Source organism: Leucopleurus acutus, assembly GCF_964270905.1.
Source record: "Leucopleurus acutus genome assembly, contig: HAP1_SCAFFOLD_724, whole genome shotgun sequence".
Classification (NCBI taxonomy): domain Eukaryota; kingdom Metazoa; phylum Chordata; class Mammalia; order Artiodactyla; family Delphinidae; genus Leucopleurus; species Leucopleurus acutus.
Window position 1 is genome coordinate 46,697 of NW_028138682.1, and position 22,414 is coordinate 69,110.

The 22,414-nt window shown below is 43.5% G+C and overlaps 1 protein-coding gene across 1 annotated transcript; it reads left to right on the plus strand.

Moving 5' to 3' along the window:
* Window positions 1-3,160: 3,160 nt before the first annotated feature.
* LOC309979010 (metabotropic glutamate receptor 7-like) lies at window positions 3,161-22,192 on the plus strand (the record flags this gene model as incomplete). Its single annotated transcript, XM_082865828.1, has 3 exons — window positions 3,161-3,571; window positions 14,973-15,063; window positions 22,150-22,192. Coding segments are annotated over 3 exons (545 nt in total), but the record flags the coding sequence as incomplete, so codon positions are not given.
* Between the last annotated feature and the right edge of the window lie 222 nt (window positions 22,193-22,414).

The window sequence follows — 22,414 nt, forward strand, 5'->3', positions numbered from 1 at the left end:
AGTCAGCCAAGAACTATTTGTTGAGCAGTTGCAAGCTGTGACCTGGAAATGGAAGAGGAGAACATAGATCCTCACATGGGCAGGTAAAAAATCAAGTGTTATTACTTGTAACACAGCTCTTCAAATATATTTTTTGGCACCAAGTGCCTACTAAATAGCCTTAAATTAAAAACTAAATAAGGATACAGTCTCTATCAAATATAGCCTGAGGTACTGATGCCTAAATACTAGGATCACAGTATTTGTGTTCCCAAGGATGCCTTTCTATTGCTTTGCTTCTTTCCTCCTTTCCAAATTAGCTAATGCTGCCTTAACAGGATATCTATTTCACTTGTTCCAGCCTTTTTGATCCAATGTATTGAATAGCAGAATAGGTGAGTTACAAGAGGATATTTTGACTTCAAACAACAGAAATAAAATACTATATAATTGAAAAAAAAGAGGCAATCTTTCAGGCACATGTGGATCCAGGAGTTCACATGTTTTAACCAGGTCCCTTTCTCTCTTCCCCACCCCTTCTTCTCTCTGCCTTTTCTCCTCTCTGGTATCTCTCATTATGGGATTCAAATATTTCCCTGTTTATGTGGGAGCTTCTGGCACAGCTGCGGGCTTATACGCTCGCAGCTCCAGGGCTGGCTGGAAGGGGCGGGCGCATCACAGCATAAGGTTGCACAAGGTGTGCACTTATATAGCAGGGCATCACATCTATGAGTGATGGATGATCACATTGTATACAGGGGTAGCTTCGCATAGCTTTTACATCACTTTTCTTGAAGATGGCAGTAAAATGGTATGTTTTTACAAAATCAAATAGTGTAACATTGTCCAAAAGATATACATAAAGCATTTAGAGGAAGGAGGCTCCTTTTTCTTTTAACTCTGGCACGGATTGTCTATTGGACAGTGGTAACCCTATGTCATCACCCTCGTTACTCCAGCAGAACTCCAGGGATTAGCCCTGCATAGCTCTTGTTAGCCTCTATTCCCTTCCTTGAACACTGTAGCCAGAAGGTTTTTTTCCTCCTCAAACCTTAAGTATTGAAACCTGGAGGAGGGGCATGTCTGAAAAGAAAATGATGGACTGGACTCTCCCTAGAAGGACGATAAATGGGTGGTCAACAAGAAAAAAAATATCCTCTGTACCAGGAAATGTTTGAAGTGTTGTTTGGGTATCAAAAAACGGGTGCCCTACACATAAAGCAACAAAGGATATTGGTCTAAAAACAACACCATGGCCAAAGGTGCATAGCCTATTTCAACAGAGGATTTGAAAGTTAAAAGTTAACCTGTAAAACATTCAATTCAATTTCATCATTTTACAGATGGGCAAAGTAAAACTCAGGCACAGGAACAGAAGTGCCAAGGTCATACAGGTGGTTGGTGGAAGAGACAACCAACTTCCCAACTTCTGACTTTTTAGGGGGGTGTGTGTGTGTGTGTGTTGTTTTGTTTATGTGCAAGGACATTTTTCTTTAGTACACTAACATTACAACAGAAAGTATAGTCTTGTTTTGGTTTTCTCTGCGCCCTCAATTCTGTATAAGACAGTTTCGCTGCCCTCCAACGGAAAGGCTCAGCAAGAGTAGAGACCACCATAAGCAGTACACGTGGGCACCAAGGGCAGATACATTGCCCTTCCTTGTGTAGGAACTAGGGCCACTTGTTGCTGGGCCAAGTTTGGGCTGGACCTGCAGGAGGGGACACCTTTGAAAAACAGCTTCCTAACTGCACTACTACCTGCTCTGGCATCCTGATTCCACTCCCCAAACCCCCCAAATCTTCAGCCAGAAAAAAAAAAAAAAAAAAAGAATGGATCACTGGATCACTGGATAGATGGGGAGATTTCTGTCTGCTCCTCCTACTGTCACCTCTTTCTTGCTATTTCCTGCCCGAGGAAACCTGACATCAGCCCAAAAGCATCTCTGGAAATGGGTAGGAGGGAGCCTTACACCTGTCAGCGCCAGAGAAGAAAGTGCGCTCTGCAGAGTTCTCAGTTGTTCCATCTCTTGCGATGAAAGGAAGAAAAGGAGCGAATCCGCCACAGATTTACTGGAGACCAGGGTTACTTCATCCGGCTCCGGCCACAGTAACCCCTGAAGACCAAAGATGCATTTCCATTCCCAGCATTTCTTGTTGGCGTCTTTCCCTACAGGCTAGCCCAGTGCCTGGCCCCGGAGAAGTCTCTGCCTAAAGGTTCTTTAGGTCATAAATCAGGCTCCTGTGTGTATGTGTGTTTTTCTTAGGAAAAACTGGCACAGACGAATTAGCAGTAGAGACTGGGGTCTCCCTACTACCCTTCATGCTTGGCGGCATCACCTTCGACTACCTCGCATTCTCCCGGCGCTGACAGCCCCGGCTCCGGACCTCAGGGTTGGAAGCAGTCAGCCCCAGCTAGAACCGCCCTGTCCGGAGCTGATGCCACCCTGTGCCTAGAATGTGCGTGTGGGTGCAGGCGGGCGAGCGAGCGGCTTCTACAGTGAGACCGAAGCAGGAGCTCAGCCTTTGCCTGCGACCTGCAATCCCCAGATTCCCTGGGGACCTCGAAACTCCCAATCGGAGGTACTCCCCCCGCCCCACAGCCGCCCACCCATTCCCTCCCCCCTTACCTCAGCACGCAGCCCCTCCCTGCGTGATGTTGCAAAACCGTGGGGAGGGTGGGCGCTGGGAAGGGTGGGGAGAGCCTGAGAGCGAGCGAGGGTGGGAGGGAGTGGGCGGAGGAGGAGAGGGAGCCGAATGCGCATTTAAAGCGATAGCCATCCTCGCTCTCTCCCCAGTGCTGGGCTGTTGGAGAGCTCGAGCTGCAAGCCACCGAGCGCGAGCTCGAGCGCGGCGCGCTGGCCGGGGAACCCGAGAGCGCACGGCGCCCCAAGCTCGCAGGCGCCACGGGACCCCCCACCCTCGCCGGCTGCCCTTCCCCGGGCGCCCCTACCCTCCTCGCCCGCAGGAGACCCTGGGCTTCACCGGAGGAGCTCACCCCAAGGGGCCAGGACTCCCGCGGGCCCGCCACCGTCCCCTCCAGTGCCGCCGCCACCGCCGCAGCCGCGGGAGCAGCACGGTCCAGCTGGGGAAGCTGCTCCGCGCCCTGACTTTGATGAAGTTTCCCTGCTGCGTGCTGGAGGTGCTTCTGTGCGCGCTGGCGGCGGCGGCGCGCGGCCAGGAGATGTACGCCCCGCACTCCATTCGGATCGAGGGGGACGTCACCCTCGGGGAGCTCTTCCCGGTGCACGCGAAGGGTCCCAGCGGAGTGCCCTGCGGCGACATCAAGAGGGAGAACGGGATCCACAGGCTGGAAGCGATGCTCTACGCCCTGGACCAGATCAACAGCGATCCCAACCTGCTGCCCAACGTGACGCTGGGAGCGCGGATCCTGGACACTCGTTCCAGGGACACTTATGCGCTCGAACAGTCGCTCACTTTCGTCCAGGCGCTCATCCAGAAGGACACCTCCGAAGTGCGCTGCACCAACGGCGAGCCTCCGGTTTTCGTCAAGCCCGAGAAAGTAGTTGGAGTGATTGGGGCTTCGGGGAGTTCGGTCTCCATCATGGTAGCCAACATCCTGAGGCTTTTCCAGGTAGGGGGGCGCTCCCTCCGGGGCAGAGCGCGCCGTAGCTCCCCGCGCTCTTTATCCTGAAGGCTGGCTTGGACTCTAGGGGTGCGGGGTCTGGTCAGCCTTCGCTCATTTCCACCCTGGAGATCCTGCCGAATCCCTCCCACCTCACCCGAGGAGGTACTTTCCCTGCTTGATTCATTTCCCTTCCATCTCTCCCCTGTCCGCGCTCCACTCCATCCGGCTTGACATTCTGGATTTATGGCCCCATTTAGAAGAAACAGTCTCCGAAAAACAAGGCGATGATTTAAATGGGTTTGCATTCGAGTGAAATATGGTTCCAAAGCAGGCTTGTAAAAGTGCCGGGCTCCTGTGAGAGCCACCTAGGCGCAAGGAATAGGAAAGATGAGAAGACGCCTAGAAACTAGGCATTTCTCAACTCCCCAGCTTCCCTGCCCCAAGCCGCCCGACAAGCTGCAGCTGCCTTGGAAATTTTCGAGAAGAGCTTAGGGAGGCAGTTCTTAAACCGAAGGCTAGGTCTTCACCTACATTTGGACGTGAATTGCCCATTTCGCTCGGGTTGGATTTCCCGACCTGTAACCTGTCTCTGCGAGGGCATGGGGCGGAAGGCGTGGGGACTGTCCTCAAGGGGGGAGAAGCCACCCGCAGACGTGCCCCCAGGTGATTTGCTCTGGGCAGTTGTTTGCACCGTCTAAACTGCCTTTGCGATCTGGCCACTGGCAGGAGCCGGGCGATCAGCTTTCTACTCCTGCCAGCTCACAGCCCAGAGGTGAGCTCATGCTAACTGCGAAGCACAATCGCTTTCTCTGCACCCACCCTGTGCCCATCCTTTCCCACGACCTCCCTAACGCAGCCCCCAACCCCAGTCCTGGGTTTTGAGGACGATTCTCAGAGCCAGACAAGAAGGCGCCTGGAGGGAGGCAGTAGGGTGCGCTGAGCAAGGCCGGGCGGTCCTCTAGCTCCGGGTGCAGGCGGGCAACGGCGGAAGATGCGAGGACGGCGGATCGGGCCAGCTGAGCCGTGGGCGGTGCTGCAGTGCTCTCTCACCGCCTGCTCCCGCAGCCTCGGCCCCACGGCTCCTGTGCCGCCCTGGGTATAGATGGATGGCTTCTGGATGAAGAAATTGAGTTTCAGGGTCTGCGTGACTATGGATTCTCTTGTTTCTCTGTCTTTCTTCCTGTGTGTCTCCTTGTGTCTCTTTCTCCCTGCTGTTTTTTTTTTTTGTCTCTCTGTTTTTATGTTCTCCCTTTCAATTTCTGCCTCTCTTTTCCTTCTCTACCCCTATATCCAAGTTTTTTGTTCATCTCTGTCTTGAAGTGATCCTTTCCTAATGCACAGCTCTCTCCCTGCCTGGTAGGACCCAAGCTCAGTTAGTCCCTTCTCCAGATGTTCTGGCTGACCCTTATGCTCCCCGTAGCTAAAAAGTTGGCTCCCTCTCAAGTGTCTTTCCTGAAGCATGTTGGGTTTCTGGAGGGGACTCCTTGTGATTCAAGCTGTCACTACATCAGCACCCAGGAGTATGAAGTTTGTGTTTGTGCCAGAAGGAGGGGTGCCTGTCTAAAGCTGCAGCCTGGTATGGCCCCTCTGAGCCTCTGAGCATCTCTAGCACCTCTTGAGTATGCCACCATGGAGATCTCTAGATGTTTGCAAGGCCAAAAGTGCTTCTGGGCAGCCTTCACTTTGAGGTAATGCTTTCAGGAAGAGCCTGGGTTGTTGTAAGCAAAACCCAGAAGCACTTCCTTTACCTCTGAGCTTAAACTAGAGAACCTGAGGAGGCAGCGCTGCAGGGAGGATGAGGCCAGAGGTCACCTGAGAACCACAGGGGCAACTCACAGTAGTTTTACTGGAGCTCTGGGGGTTGAAGGCACATTTGCTGTTTGACATTTTTAAAATTATTTTGGTGCCTTCACTTGGAGCTTGGGCAGTACTGCAGATGGGCCTGCCTGTCGAAAAAAGAGTGAAATCTTAAAGTCAAGAGAGAGCTTGCCGACTAGGCTGAAGGATTGTGTTTGCTGAAAAAGATTCCAGGGGGAGCTGATTCCTTCTCTGGTGTGTGGATCTGAGGCACTTGCAAGAAAAGAGAACGCTTGCCTTATGCTTAGTTCCCCCGTTCCCTGGGCTGGGAAGGAAAGGAACTGAATGCCAACATTAGCAGTGTGGGTTGGGACCAAAACCATTCAGAGAAAACACTGTCATTTTCCTCTAATTTGCAAATTGCAGCTATTCATGTTGGATTGAACAGCTGAGGGAAAAGAGCCCCCAGTTTTCACCTGCATTTATTGAGAAGAGGCTGGTAGTAGGAGGGATGCACCAACTTGTAGCTTGTGCTGCAAGCTGGATATAAGCTTGGTGTGAGCATCCTGGTTAACCACTGCCCATGTTCAAATATACAGAGATAGATTCCAACAATCTCTTCCCATAGCCTTATTTTTGCGTGTGATCTTAGAAGCCCCTGGCATATAAGTCCAGTCCCCAGTTTCCCAGCCTCTGTAAACCTGCAAAATGAATAGAGAGAATAGTGGAACACAGACCCATTGTTCAAAGACACAGTCACTTTAGGGAAAGAAGAAAAGAACGGGTAGGTGAATCTTCTCTGGGATTGCAGGGTTCAGCTCAATGAAGACCGTCCTGTATAAAAGAAACTCCTCTAAATGGTTGAATTCTTAGCTCTCCAGAGATCTGAGTTTTCTTTTCCCCAGTCCCTGTGGGTTGCTGTGGGGAATGTGCCAAACCTATCATTTGAGATAAAAATTTATGGTGAGGTAAGCTTCTAGGCTGGGGGAAGGAAGACTTAGTGACTGAAATGGGGGATGCTAAGCACTGGGGGGCAAGAAGGAACAAGGAGCTAGTAATGGATGTAACAAATGCTGCAGCTGCCAGCAAAGCCTGGATTGAAGTTCCTTCCTGAAAATGAGGACCCGGGCAAGAATGACCACTCAGATGTAAACAGTGTCTCTGACTGGGAATTCTCACCTGCCTGCCGGTGGGCCAGAGCTGAGCAAGTCCTTTCTCTCCTCTGTATGCACACTGAATTGGTTAGTAAGTGACATGTCAGAGGACAGGAATCATATTCAGTGGATCTTTCAAATCCAGGAGTTTGAGGCTAATGAAATTAGTGTGTGGCCAGGGCTCTGCCAACTAGAAGTAAGTCACTGCAGCCACCCTGCAATGCATTTTCAGCCTGAAGGGAGCATCAGGGAGGAATTTCGGGAGATTTGTTTCTGAGCCTGTACAAAATAATACTCTCCTAATGCTAATAAAGATTAAATGTAAATTAATATTGACTACGAGTAACATATTTAAAAAATAATCGCCGAGTGGGGGATGGCTTAAAGTGGAGAGATTATATAATATGGTGTCCAAAGAATAAATCTCCCCTGACCACTGTTTCATGGGCTATAAGTAAGATATATTACAATGGCAATTAATGGGAACGTTTTTAGTCAAGGCTTCTCTGCTATTGACTTGAGAGCAAACACTCTGAGAGTATAAATTACTCTTGCTATGTGCTGACTCTGAATGAACAATATTTCATGTGCAGTGACATGGTCTAAGCTATAGACTTGGAATTGAATGGCATCTGTTTCAATTGTTTTGTTCTCTCAAGAGCAACTAGATAGAAAAAAGTGGTCAATTTGACCCTTGTGGGAGCGTGTTGCAAATCTAAACCTGTGTCCCTCATACCATAAATGAAATACATTTGTAAATTTGTAAGTGTTTTCCTTCTGTTCATTGATGCTTGAGTATAATCTCAAACTTTGGGAGCAACATTTTATACATAAGTACTTGGTTTTCTTCCTTTCTTCTTTCTCTTTCTCCTCTCTCTCTCTGTTTCTCTCTCTCTCTCTCTCTCTCTCTTTCTCCATCTTATGTAATTGGATAGAACTGGGCACCTAGGATGATGTGGTGTTACTATAGTGGGATTTTTTTTTTTTTAAATCAACTCTAACTTACCCTTTTAAAAATTTCATAAATACAGGTGTCGGTACCATTTGGAATAGTCTCTATAACAATTTCTGTCTCCACATTTACTGTGTTTCAGCAAATTTACCTAACAGATGGTGAGTGGGCAATTTTTAAAGGGGCATTTTTTTACAAGAGCGGAGAGGGAAGGAATTAGAGACAGGCACATACTATATTTGAAGTTACCTCCACGTGTATTTTATGTATGTATACCCATACAATTAAGAAGTCTTTGGATGTTTTATCTTCAAGAATAATTCAGATAATGGATTACTTGAATATCATAAACATTTAGGGTTTAACAGATTTGTTACATACAGACGTTGTATCATGGATTTAAAAGACCATAGCCAGCGGGCAGCGGCGGGCGGAACGACCGAGGGGCGGCGCGGGCTGGGCGGCGGGTGCGGCGGTCCGTGCTTCCTCGTGGTGGAGGGCTGGGGTTCGCCGGAGACGCCGGGTTGCTCCGCGTTGCCAGGTTACCGAGCGCGTGCCCCGCGCCCGCTCTTCCGCCCGGGCCGCCCTCGGCGCCGCCTGAGCCGTGGTGCGGGCTGCGCGGGGCGTCGGTTCCGCGGAAGCCTGGGTAGGGCGCTGCGTGCGGGACTCTCGTCGCTCGTGGACGGGGCGCGAGCGCGCGGGGGACGTAGGGCGCCGACCTGGGGTTCCCCGGCGCTCCGGCTCCGCTCAGGGCGCCCGCTCAGGGGCCTCCGGCGCGAGGCCCCCTTTCCGGTCAAGATGGCGGCGCCCAGGCGGGCCGCGCCGAGGTGAGCTGGAGCTGGGCCCGGAGAGGGACGAGTCTGCCACGCCCAGGACCTAGACCCCGCGCTGGTCTCCAGTCTCCCGGGGAGCGGCGGGTGAGTGGGTGCGGCCGCGCGTAGGTCCTTCTCGTGGGGTGGTCAGCTCTCCGTGCGTCCGCAGACTTCTTTCCTCTGATAGTCAGATCTGGGGTGGCCCAGGTTGGAGGCGAGGGTGCTTGATTGGGGAAACCTGAGGGGTTTAAGGACTCTGTTGGGATCGTTTCAGACCCCAGCAAGAAGCTGAGCAAGTTTTCTCCTGACTCTCTTCCCGGCTAAGTTTTCTCCCTTCTCTGAAGACGCTAGCTTTTCTGAATCACTTTGTTACCCGGGGGGGATACAGTTGGTGGTTCTGACCGTGGAACGTAGGACCCGGCGCGGGGAAGCCTGAGCTGGTTCTAGTTACTTTGTTTGCAAAGCACTTGTCTTGTCTTTGGAATCTTTGTGTATGTAACCAACGTTGGGAAGAGCCAGCGTTTTCTCCTCCAAAACACTGCGAGGGGTAACTTTATACGTAAGAAACAAGTGGGCGTTCACATCCATCTCTTTTCCAACCACTGAGCCTTGGTTGTGTTTCCTTTCTTTAAGTTTGTCTCGTTTTGAAGTGATAACAAAAGCAAACAAAAAAGACCATAGCCAATTACACAAAGTATACTCTAGTCTCAGTCCTGCCATTAATTAGCTATGTTACCTTAAGTCATTTAATTTTTCTAGGCCTCATTTTTCTCATGTGATGCTTTTTCTTTGAAAAAGTATAGTTTCTAGAAGCCTCTAATCTCTGTGTCATAGTTCAGCTTGGAGAAAACCTGTTCTTATCCAAACTCCATGACATTGTATTTCCAGCTCCAACTTTGGACTTTGAGTGAGTTGGGGGCAACTTTTTAAGGATATTTTCACACAGCTTTTTTAGTTAATATCAGTCTAGCTGACTTGTCATACTCAGACTTTCTCCCATATTCTTTTACCAGTGTGTTCCTTAGTCATATATATAAAGACTGTTGTGGGAAAAATGACCTCCTGGGTCAGCTTACTGCATGGTCATCGACACAGGGCAGGGAGTAAGATTCTGTGGATTTTACAGAAGCAGATACAGGTTTCATTATCCATGTCCTCTCCCCTTTCATCTTACAAAAACAGCAGGCTTTTCTGGAGACCTGCCAGATAATGCCATCCTGCCTCCTCACGGGCCCCGGGGATGAGTCGCCCAGGGACTGAACTCCAGTAAAGCAGGTGATTGGCTCATGGGTAGGCATCTGACCTCGGCTAAGTCTATCAGACTCCTCCCCAGGACTTTTCTCTCAGAGAAACATGGAAGAATTGTCTTTTCTCTCTGGAATTTCTAAGCTGGGGAGATATGACTCTGGGACTCCCAGTTACCATCCAGCACAAGAAGAGACTTTCTGTAAAATAAAGTCTTGCAGAGGTAAGCAGGGCTGAGCGATGGAGAGAGAGCTGGAACCCTGCTGATACTCTGGAACGAACTTCCAGATCCAACTGTATCTGAATATGGCTGCATCCCTGAATTTCTAGTACTTGTTTGTTGAGGTTGTTGTCGTTGTTTGGTTTTTGTTTTTAAATTTCCTTTGACTATTTTGAATTTGTTTTCAGCCATGTGCATTTGAAAGCATCGTAGCTAAAAGAGCTAATTTCCTACATTAATGTCAGGTTTGCTGAGTGGCATTCCTTAAGTGAAAAATAATATCCGCTATTTTCTTTAAATAAAATCCTTCTAGCTCAGGTTTGAGATATTCAAAACTCTGCCTCCTACCCCCCTCTTTTCCAACATTTACTATGTCACCTTGAAGCATTTGTGACCACATCTTTCCCATCTAGACGCAGTTGAGAGAGAGAGCAAAGACTTCTGATATAAACTGCAACCTATATGCCTCCTTCCTGGAAGCTTTAGAACATACTTGATTCTTGTCATTAAAGCAAATCTTTTGTTGTTGTCTCCAGGGCACAGAAGCATTTTCATGGCATAATGGAGTACAAAGTACATTAAGCCTAACTCTACTTCTCACCCTCTTTTACTTTAAATAGGCAGAAAAGAACAATCTCAAACACATTTTCCCAACAAATAAAATACATATACGATTATGTTTAGAAGACGTTTATGCAGCATATAGTTAGACTGATTAATTAATGGACCTTTCGCCAATTGGCACAGTAAATATATATGTTCAATGTGCTTAATTAAAAAGCAGACAATAACATATTTTTACAGGTTAATTATCTGAGAAGAGTATTGTGCCAGCACACTTGATGCTACAGTATTTCATGTTTGACAGGTAATCTTCTTTCAGTTATATTTACTGCTAAATGTTTGTTGGATCGAGCTATTAAATTATAAGGTCAAAAGTAAAATGATATGAAATTACAATGAAAAGGGACACATATCCCACTTTATGAGAATAGAAGTTCTAATTTCTTTTCAATGCTACTAGTAGTGACCACAGTACTAATTTGAGCCCTTACTGTGAGCCACTGTGCCCATATACATTTAGTTCTTACAGTAGTTCTGCAAAGGGCATATAATAATCCACACTGTAAAGCTGAAGAAAGTGATTCTCATAGCTGAAAGTCACATAGCTGGTGAGTGGCAAAGTCTAGATTCAAACTTGGAGTCGTCTGACAATGCCCAGGTTGTTGACCACTATGTACACTGCTCAATTGTTGCGCCAATAAAGAAGTGCTTGAAATAATTATAGATTTGCCTACCCTGAAACTGCAGTGATTTAAAGACATCAAAGTTGCCAGTTGCTTAACCACATCTACTTACAGTAAGAAATTACATTTTATTTCATTTCTCAAACAAGATTAATTCTGCAGGCCCATAGAAACTTGAGCACACAAATCCTACCTCCAAATGAAAGATGCTTGTTTTCCACTATTCAACAGATGGCCCTGTACAGAGGCAATAAATATATAGTAGAATTTTCATTCAAATAAATGAGAAGAGAGGTTTCTTCTTGTCCTGATTCAGTGCCCATCATTATGGATTATGATGGCTCTTCCCAAACTTTACTTCATTCACTCCACTCTTTCTACAAAACTCCAGTAATGGAATCCATCATTCAGATATATGTGCAAAGCGAAAGGACTGTATTAATACAGTTGCTGAAAGTCAAGTTGATAGAGCACAGGAAATACATCCTAATAAATGCAACATTAATGTTTGTGTGGGCCTTGGAGTGAGGGGTAGAAGAATTTTCAGTTTAATGGAATATTTTGCCTCTTGCTATGAAAGTGTGGCTTAATAGTCTTGTAATTGGTCATTTACAGAATCCTCCATCTCTGGGTTTCATGCTTTCTTTACTCTGCAGCTGTTGATTCCTTCTCTTGTTCTGGATGGAAGATAGCAACGAAGCCACTTCAAAGGGCTCAGCCTGCCTTTTTGTGTTATTGTTTAGATGAAGATATTTCCATTTATTAAAGCACACTATTTAAACATTTTTATCATGTTTCAAACTTGACTGTGTTCTGAAGGTATGAGCACAGGCAGACATAATGGGGGATGTTTTCCAGGAGAGAACATAGACCATACCCTTATCAAAGGAATTATCAGAATTTTCATGTATGGATTGAGAATCAAATTCTGGAGTTAGACCTGAATTTAAATTCATACTCACAACTTATTACCAGTCTCATCTTGATTAAATGGTTACCACACTTCTCATCAATTTCCTTATCTTTGAAAGCGATTCTAAGAGAAGTATGCCTGGTGGAGTTACACATAAAGCTCATCTGATAGAATATTCATAAGGATTTTGCACAAAATATACATGGAAATATTTTAGCACCGAGTTTAGCATGTGATTCGTCTTCAATACATTTAAGAGCTATTATTTTATTATTATTATGCTATCATTAAATATCACTATTACTTAAATGTCATTATTGCTAAAATTGCTGTAAAACTACCGCAATAACCCATGATGAATTGCCCTCTTCTGTTTCCTTTGTTTAAATGGAAAATATATATATAAATCTAGACAGAGAACACTTTGGTGATCCTATTCAGTGGAGTGAGAATTTCCATGGCCCTGATTAAAACAAATCCTGAATTGCATGGACTTAAGATAGCAGAGAGGGGCTTCCCTGGTGGCGCAGTGGTTGAGAGTTCGTGACCCGATCCGGGAAGATCCCACATGCTGCGGAGCGGCTGGGCCTGTGAGCCATGGCTGCTGAGCCTGCGCATCCGGAGCCTGTGCTCCGCAACGGGAGAGGCTGCAACAGTGAGAGGCCCGCGTACCGCAAAGAAGAAAAAAAAGATAGCAGAGAGGCTAAGAGATTTGAAGTTAGACATCCCCAAGTGTGAATTCTACTGTGACCCTCTTCTAGCTCTAGAACCTTGAGGAAGTTACTTAAACTTTCTGAGCTTTACTACTAGTTTCCTCATCTGTATCTTTTTTAGGACTATTTATCAAAGATCTTCCTGTTCTCTATGCTTGGACGTATCAATGAATAAATCAGACAAGAGCCTTTGCCTGCTTGCTCCTTCTTGCATGCTTTCTCCCTCCTTACACTCTCGTGTGGAAACGGATGTTATAAATAAATTCTATGCTTTGTCACAAGTTGATGGACGCTACGGGCTAAGGAAAAGGATGTGAAGCTCACTGAAGAGGCTTGGGTTGGGAGTGCTGGAGGAGTGTACAGGTAGGTTCTGATTTTAAATAGGGTAGTCAGGGTGGATTTTATAAGTTGACATTTGAGCAAAGACTTGAAGTGAGGGAGTTGTCAGAATGTATGATGGGGAGACCACTCCCTGGGAGCAAGAATAACCAGAATCCTCCATCTCTGCCAGAGTTTTCTGCCAAAACTCTAAGGCAGAAATATGCCGGGCAGCTTGGAGGAATATCAAGGAGGCCACCCTGGCTGACTTAGTCAGTGGGGAGGAAGAGACAGCAGGAGGGCTGGAGGTCGGATATGTGATGGGATGGATTGGGTAAGTCCTGGGAGGCCATCACATGCACTGTGTCTTTTACTCTAAATGTAGGCAGCCAGGGGCAGGATTTTAGCCGAGGTGTGGCATGAACTGTCTCTTGTTTGAAAAGCACAACTCTATCTGTGGCCTTGAGGATGTGGGGAGAGAGTGGAGTCAGGGAGAATCTCGGGAGGCGACTACAGGATCCTCGGGGTCTATGTTGGTGGCCTGCACCAGGCTGCTAGCGGCTGGTAATTCTCAGAAGTGGCACATTGGGAAGGTTGTGACAGCATTTCGTGGTAGATTGAATGCAAGAATGGAAAGGAAGAGGGGGTCAAGGGTGAATTCGAGATTTAGGGCCTGGGGAACTGGAAAGGTGTGGTTACTGTCACCTAAGATGGAAAAAGTTTGGGGTAGAGCATGTTTGGGGGATTAAAGACCAGTTTTGGAGGTATAAGATTTGAGATGTTTTCGTGACGTCCAAGTAGAGATGCTGAGTACACAGTTGGATACACAAGTCTGCAGTTCTGAAGAAAGGTCTAAACTAGAGATACACTTTAATACAATGGAGATATTAAGAATAATTACATGGAAGCGCTATTTTAAAGATAAAATGAAGTAATGCAATTAGCACTCTGTCTTCTCAAAACATTTAATAACTGTTAGCTAAAATAATTACCTGAAATGAAAAAATACCTATAGTTTGTTTTGTTGTTTGCAGTAAAAGTGAATAAAATGTCACAATTATTTTAGTAGTATTTGTGACACAGTAGTTTTAGTTAAGACACCATGACTACAAACATTTACAATAAACCTTTCAGTCTCCTACTTTTCACTCTGATAGGGTACTTGGAACCATATTTTGTAAGGTTTAAGTTAGTTGTCATAGGGTACCTCTTTAATTAGAAGTAATTCTGAACTGTCTAGTTCCATGCAGTTTTATATACATATATGTATAATTATTATTTTATGATTTATCAAACTCAGTTGAAAATTTGCATCACTGATATACATTAGAATTTAAGCATTTACCCAGGTATTCAAGGAAAAAAATGTACTTGTCTTGTAATTTCCATAGGGGTACTTACTTTCACATCTTCCCTTCACTTTGCAATCGAAAACATGGCAGGGGAAATATTATCTTACTGGTCTTTGAGTTCCCCTTAGCTATCTGCAAGTCCTTAAACAGCCTTTGTGGCTTAACCAAAATTCTCTTCCATCTTCATTCCGCTAACAGATATTGGTCTAAGCATGTACTTATACTAAAAAATGCATGACCACGTTGTCTCTACACATCTATAATTTTATGTTAACACCATCATTATGTAAGCTATACTTTAATTGTAATTATAACAGATTTTATGTCAACACACATCCATTTCTAGTGTTCATCTGGTGTTCAAGGGGAGAGCAGCATGTCGTAAATGTTATCAAAATATAACATCTGAAGAATAGAACAGAGGGTAATTGTGTAATTCTGTATTCACTCTAATTAAGTTCAGTGGAGTTGGCATAATAGAATTAAGATGAAAAAAAAAAAAAGACATTGAGGTACCATGGCTCCCTCTCCTAACACACCCTTTTCGTATCCGAGAGCAGAGACTCAGCACCTTTCTGTACAGAAATGGAGACAGGAAGAGGCCAGAGGATGAATGACAGGCACGAATGAGGTGGAACTTTGAAGAGCAACATGGAAATGAAATACTTCTTTTGTATTTGGTAGGTGGGGAAAATGTACCAGCGTGTATGCCTACTGGGACCACGTTTTCCAGAACAGTTAAGCCCAGTGTCAACTATGCTGTCCCACCTTCCTCGTAAGTAGGAACATACTGTTACTTGAATCTTTGCTTCCTGTTTCTTGATACCTGGTTGAGAAGATTATCACAGGACCTGCATCTTGTTAGCAAATACACTGTTTTGAAATGATTGACACTCACTGAAGAGTGGCAACTCCAAGCTTGCTCTCTCTTGATCTTGGACTATTTAAGTCTGGAGTGCAGGAGTGGGTTATGGGGAAAGACCATTGGAATTCTTATGTCTTCAGCATAATGGTTATAGCATAATGGTTAGGAGTGTAGGTGCTGGTTCAAATCTCTGCTTTCCACTTGCTAACCATATGAGCTTGGGCAATTTACCTGATTACCTGAACCTCAATACTCCTGCCTATAAAATGATGTTAATAATATTTCATCCCCATAGACTTGTTTTCAATGTTAAAATGAAGTCACTTACACCAAGCACTTAATACAATGCCTAGAGCATAGTGAAGTCTATTATTATTACTATTACTACTACTACTACTATTATTATTATTACTATCACGATGCCAGGTGCTATTTTTCCTATGCCTTATTCCATTGTCTTCTGCCCTGTCCCCCCATTTCTGTCTTGTTTCTGTACAAGGGTAGGTTTGTCACAGAGCATTTTCTTTCCCTAGTGTCTGACTCTTAGTCATCAAGGTGACTGGTCCACGACCCGGCATTCATTGCTGCTCATTGAAGCAACCCATTTTGAGAAGGGGAGTTGGATATTGATGCCAAGTTGGGTCAAGGAGAGAGAATTTTCTCTCTTCTGCACTCAGAGAGCTAAGTGAAATATTGAGCCCTCAGAAGGAGAATCAGGCAAAGGGCAACATGCTTAATTTCATACCTTAGTGATTAAGAACAAGTCAGACAGGCTGGATTTGAACTCATTTCCGTCATGTACTGACAACGGGATCTTAGGTGCTTTTGTAACCCGTCTGAGGCTCAGTCAACATCTGAAAGAGACGAATAACATTATCAGGACCTAGCGTATAGCCTCGTTGTAATAAGTGAGTAAATCCTTTTAAAACGTTCAGCTCGTTGTTTGGCATATAAACACTTAATAAAATTTAGCTTCTTTGGCTACTACCGCTGCTAATATTATTAAGTAGCTGAGCAGATCCGAGGCCCATTTTTTCCTTAGATTGCACATAATCATTTGGACAACCAGCTCACATTGATCAACCGTTGCTTATATATAAACCCCCATGAACCCAAAGGTGCTTTAACTCTCTCCCAGTCAGAGCCTGTTCTGGGGGCAGAAGCAACACCGGCACTACCCCCATCATCTTTGCCTTATTGTCACTACACTGGCCTGCCGTACTGAGCACTTTCTGTTTGCCAGGCACCAAATTTAGCCCTGCGTATGCACTATAGCATATAGTTCTCACACTCAGGTGGGAGACATTATCATCATCCCCAATTTTCAGATAAAGACGCCAAGGTGTTGGAAAGGTAAGAAACTTGACCCACAGCAAGAGATGGAGCCGGAGTATTCAAACCCTTCTCTCTGACCTCAAGAACCCTTAAATATTAGCATACTACTACATCCTGGTAAGAAAATCTGCTTCCAGCCACTCTGGTGAGAGTAGAAATGATTCTCAGTCCCCACATTCCTCTATTGCCCATGCCACCCTAGCCTCAGGACTAGGGGGGAAAGGAAGTGATCTCTTCAAAGAGCAGCCAAAGGGAACCTACTCCCTTCTGCCTTTTCGGAATCAACTAACCAATATTTTATTTCCTTCTTAAGAGTCCCCACATGTTCCTTTTGGTACTTAGCTTGGCCTTTTAGAATTCTGACATTCTGTGCATGACTCATCCACTGTATTTCACGTTAATTTATTGAGGTCAAGTATAGGGTCTTACTCATCCTGAAGTCCAGTTATCCCCTGTCACATCTAACTCCGTTCTTTTCTTCTTGTAGGACATCTGCAGGTATTTATTTGAATTTTGTTGAATTGTTCTCATCAATAGTACATTAAAAGTTATACAGAAAGTGCTTTCTTATAAGGAAAACCATCTAAATAGATTTCTAGCTCTTTACTTTTTATAGCACTATTGTAGAGATTATAGATCTCCAGGTAATACTTTTTAGATTGAGTTCTTCATATCATCTTATTTTTACATATAATGATAAATCTGAATTTTCTCTATCAAACCTCCGAGACTTCACTGGCTTGTAACTTAGCTTGTTGATTATGTGTTGTTGACTTTTCCATTTACAATGATATTTGATCCTGGTAAGGATGGGGCTGGGTGGGAAGGTACATCGTAGGGCCATAAATTGGTTTTGTAGAGAACTAACATAAAGATCTAAAGTCTCATCATATTTCTGCAGAACTCATGAATCATTTTATTTTAATTCCATTCATTCAGGGAGTATAAAACCATTTTCAAATTGTTATTCCTAATGTGTTCATCTTCTCTTCCTTAGTCGTAGTGAGAAGAGAGCAGGCTGAATGGAAGAAAGTCATTATGACCACTGGGGCCACTAGGGTAGGCATCAGTCCCAGAGTTTTGTTTTCATCTCTCCGCTATTAATATTGGCTAATGTCTTGAGTGCTTACTTGGTGCAAATTACTTAGCCGACCATGGCAAATGGATTGTGTCATTTCATCCCCTGATAGTCATACAATTAATGTATGTATTATTATGATATCCCATAATGCATACATGGAACAGAGCCTCAGAAGTAGTTATTTGCTCACGAAAATATGGTAGATGTGGAATTTGGACTCAGGTCTGATAGACTCCTAAATCACTCCTAGTGATTTTTACCACTAAATTAAAGTTGTATACCTCTGGAGAGTAGATAGTTTCTAAAATTTCCTCAGCTCTAACGTTTTATAATTAAATTTTTGTCTGATGGCAAGCTTAACAGTTAAGATGGGTAGGAAGGAATGCCAGCCTGTTGAATGGAATTTCCCTGAAATAAGCCTGTTTTATGACACCAGCTCACTCATTCATTCACTCAGCATGTATTGAATGTTTGCTCTGTGCAAAGGCATTTTAGGCATCACAGTGGAGTGAGCGCCCCTTCCATAGACTCTCCTGCAACACTCAGAGAAGTCTTGGACTGGTTTGCCTGTTATGGAATGGGGCTTGGTGATAGAAGCCTGGTTTGTCCTCCACTGATAAAACTAAGACATACTCATGAGTTTATAGGCATCTTGAAGCCGTGGGATAGTAACACACATGAATCTTACCATTTTTGCCTGGGATTAATGATATAAAGGTTTTGGATTTGGGTATGGAAAATGGGTGCAATTATGGGTGTGTTGGTTCTACATATATATGGACATCACGTGTCATCAACCTGCAGCTACCTGCCATTCCTCACTACTCCTTCTTTTCACAAACCAAACAAGTACCTTCTTATCTCTCCTGTGGATAAGCTCTTGACAGTGGCACTAGGGCCTCCCTCAATAAGTACATCATTGGCTAAACCAGTGGTTTCTCAGATATGCTCATTGAACAACCCTTAAGGTGGATTGACATTCCACTGCCTAGAATAGAATATGGTGTTCTTTAGAAATCGGGGGGAAAAAATAGGCCACCGGATGTACTTTCTTTAATTTAAATTGTATATATATATATATATATATATATATATATATATATATATATATGAACAATTGTTATATATGTGTATGTATCCTTGTTCATATATATGAATGATTTAAAATTGAAGATATATATATACACACACACATATATATATGTATATTTAAATTTTGGCTTCTGTTAGCAAGTAGTAAATTAAATTATTAGCAGATCCATACTGCAGGGAAATAACCAATCAGATTTCATTCAATAGCTTGCTTTTTTGTAGATTTATGGTTGTGATTTTATATCTGCAGGTATGTTTGCTGAAGAAAATATTTCTACCACTTTACACAAAATTAAATTCATTTAATACCAATGCGGCATGTCTCAAATGTCTTAATACAGTTTTAATCTTTAATCGCATCAGAAGTATGAAATTAGAAACATACCCCAAAATCATTTGAAGATATAATTACTTTCATTTCCCTTATACTTTTGAGACTTTTGAAAAATAAGTATTTAGTTGTACTTATCTGTTTCTGTCTCTCTAAGGGATAGCAAACACTGAAACACAATTCTTTTTAAAAGTCAATATTAAAAATATATTGTCCAAGATGATCAAAACTAAGGAAGTGGCAAAGAAATTCAAAAATTTAAACTTTCAAAGGGTACTTTTTTTGTGAATGTGTAGTACTTGTTCTTCTGAAGGAAGTAATCTTTTTAAAAATTTAATTAACTTATTTTTTATTGAAGTATACTTGGTTTACAGCGTTGTGTTAATTACTGCTGTACAGCAAAGTGACTCTGTTATACATATGTATATACATTCTTTTTCATATTCTTTTCCATTATGGTTTATCACAGGATATTGAATGTAGTTCCCTGTGCTATATAGTAGGACCTTGTTGTTTAGCCAATCTATATATATCAGTTTGCATCTGCTAATCCCAAACTCCCAGTTCATCCCTCTCCCACCTGCTTCCCCCTTGGCAGCCACCAGTCTATTCTCTATGTCTCTGATTCTGTTTCTGTTTCATAGATAGGTTCATTTGTGTCATATTTTAGATTCCACATATAAGTGGTATCATGGTATTTGTCTTTCTCTTTCTGACTTACTTTGCTTAGTATGATAATCTCTAGTTGCATCCATGTTGCTGCTGCAAATGGCATTATTTCATTCTTTTTTATGGCTGAGTAGTATTTCATTGTATATATGTACCACCTCGTCTTTATCCATTCATCTGTTGATGGACATTTAGGTTGTTTCCATGTCTTGGCTATTGTGAATATTGCTGCTGTGAAGATCAGGGTGAATGTGTCTTTTTGAATTATAGTTTGGTCTGGATATACGCCCAGGAGTGGGATTGCTGGATCATATGGTAGGTCTGTTTTTAGTTTTCTGAGGAACCTCCATACTGTTTTCCACAGTGGCTGCACCAACTTACATTCCCACCAACAGTGTTGTAGGAGGGTTCCCTTTTCTCCACACCCTCTCCAGCATATGTTATTTGTAGACTTTTTAATGATGGCCATTCTGACTGGTGTGAGGTGGTACCTCATGGTAGTTTTGATTTACATTTCTTTAATAATTGGCAGTGTTGAGCATCTTTTCATGTGCCTATTGGCCATCTGTATTTCTTCTTTGGAGAAATGTCTCTTTAAGTCTTCTGCCTATTTTTTTTGATTGGGTTGTTTGCTTTTATTGTCATCAAGTTGTATGAGCTGTTTGTATATTTTGGAAATTAAGCCCTTGCTGGTCGCATCATTTGCAAATATTTTCTCCCATTCTGTAGGTTGTCTTTTCATTTTGTTTATGGTTTCTTTTGCTGTGCAAAAGCTTGTAAGTTTGATTCGGTCCCCTTTGTTTATTTTCATTTTTATTTCTATTGTCTTGAGAGACTGACCTAAGAAAACATTGGTATGATTTATGTCAGAGAATATTTTGCCTCTGTTCTCTTCTAGACGTTTTATGGTGTCATGTCTTATGTTTAAGTCTTTAAGACATTTTGAGTTTATTTTTGTGTATGGTGAAAGGATGTGTTCTAACTTCACTGGTTTATATAAGGCTGTCCAACTTTACCAACACCACTTGCGGAAGAGCCTGTCTCTTTCCCATTATATATTCTTGCCTCCTTTGTCAAAGATTAATTGTCAAAGATTAACTGAGGTGTGTGGGTTTATTTCTGGGCTCTGTATTCTGTTCCATTGATCCATATGTCTGTTTTTGTGCCAATACCATGCTGTTTTGATTATGTGACTTTGGAGTACTGTCTGAGTCTGGGGTGGCTATGCCTCCAACGTTGTTCTTTTTCTTCAGGATTGCTTTGGCAATTCTGGGTCTTTTATGGTTCTGTATGAATTTTAGGATTATTTGTTCTAATTGCGTGAAAAATGTCATGGATAATTTGATAGGGATCGCATTAAATCTGTAGATTGCTTTGGGTAGTATGAGCATTTTAACAATATTAATTCCTCCAACCCAAGAACATGAGATGTCTTTCCATTTCTTTGAATCATCTTCACTTTCCTTTATTAATGTCTTACAGTTCTCAGCGTATAAGTCTTTTGCCTTCTTGGTGAGGTTTATTCCTAAGTATTTTATTTTTGGGGTTGTGATTTTAAAAGGCATTGTTTTTTTACATTCCCTTTCCGATATTTCATTGTTGGTATAAAGAAATGCAACCAATTTCTGTATGTTAATCTTGTATTCTGCTACCTTGCTGAATTCGTTTATCAGTTGTAGTAGTTTTCATGTAGAGTCTTTAGGGTTTTCTATATATACTATCATATCATCTGCATCTAATGACAATTTTACCTCTTCCTGAAGGAATTAATCTTGAAGTTCTACTAAGACTTTTGGGATACCTGTTTTAATGAGCCACTACTTCCTGCCTGAGATTGCACTATGCACCAGAGATTCTAGAATTAGCATAATAAAACTAATAATGCAAACAACAGCAACAAATCTTCACAAACCTTCCTTGTAAGGAAGTAAAGTCCACTGGAAAAACAGACAAGTGAAACACACATTCAAAATGGCAGTGATTCTCAAACATTTATGTGCTGAAAAATCATGACAAGCATGATAACCAGGGCAATTACTAGACCCCTTCTCCAGCTGGTCAGGTGTAAGGTCCTGTAACACTATTTTTGGTGAATGCCTCCAGGAGAGTCTGAGACAGATGTTCTCAGTTGTCGTCAACCTTTAGTGTGCATCAGATTTGCCTGAGAATATTGTTAAAACACAGATTGCTGGGCTCCAGTGCCAGAGTTCTAACCAGTTCCCAGGTGTGGCTGATATTGCTGGCCCAGGGACCACATTTTGAGAACCACCTTTCAAAACTCTGCAGTATGCGGTTGTGTGTGTTGTGAATGAGACGGGCCCAGAGAACCAAAGGAGGGCAAAGGGACTCTGCCCTAAATTAGTCAAAGGTAACAATAGCAGCTAGAATTGATTGACCCGAGAAAAAATTACAAGAACTTTACCTGCATTTGCTCATTTAATCCTTTCAGTAAGGTACATGGGTGCTGCTTAGTGTTCCTCTTTTACAGGGGTGTCCAGAGAAGGTAACTACTTTGCCCATGTCCTAAACTGGTAAGTAACAGATTAAGAATTCAGGTCTAGGAAGTCTGATTCCAGAGCCCACACCTCTACCCTTTCTGCATGTAGAGAGGAGTAAAGGGTTGTTGGTGAAGCCTTCCTGGGGGCCCTGGCCTCTGAGTGTAGACAGAAGGATGAGTGGACATAAAGATCATTATTTGTGTGTGGTGGGGGTAGGGGAGGAAGTATGAGGGCTTCCAGAAGAGCCCACCCTCC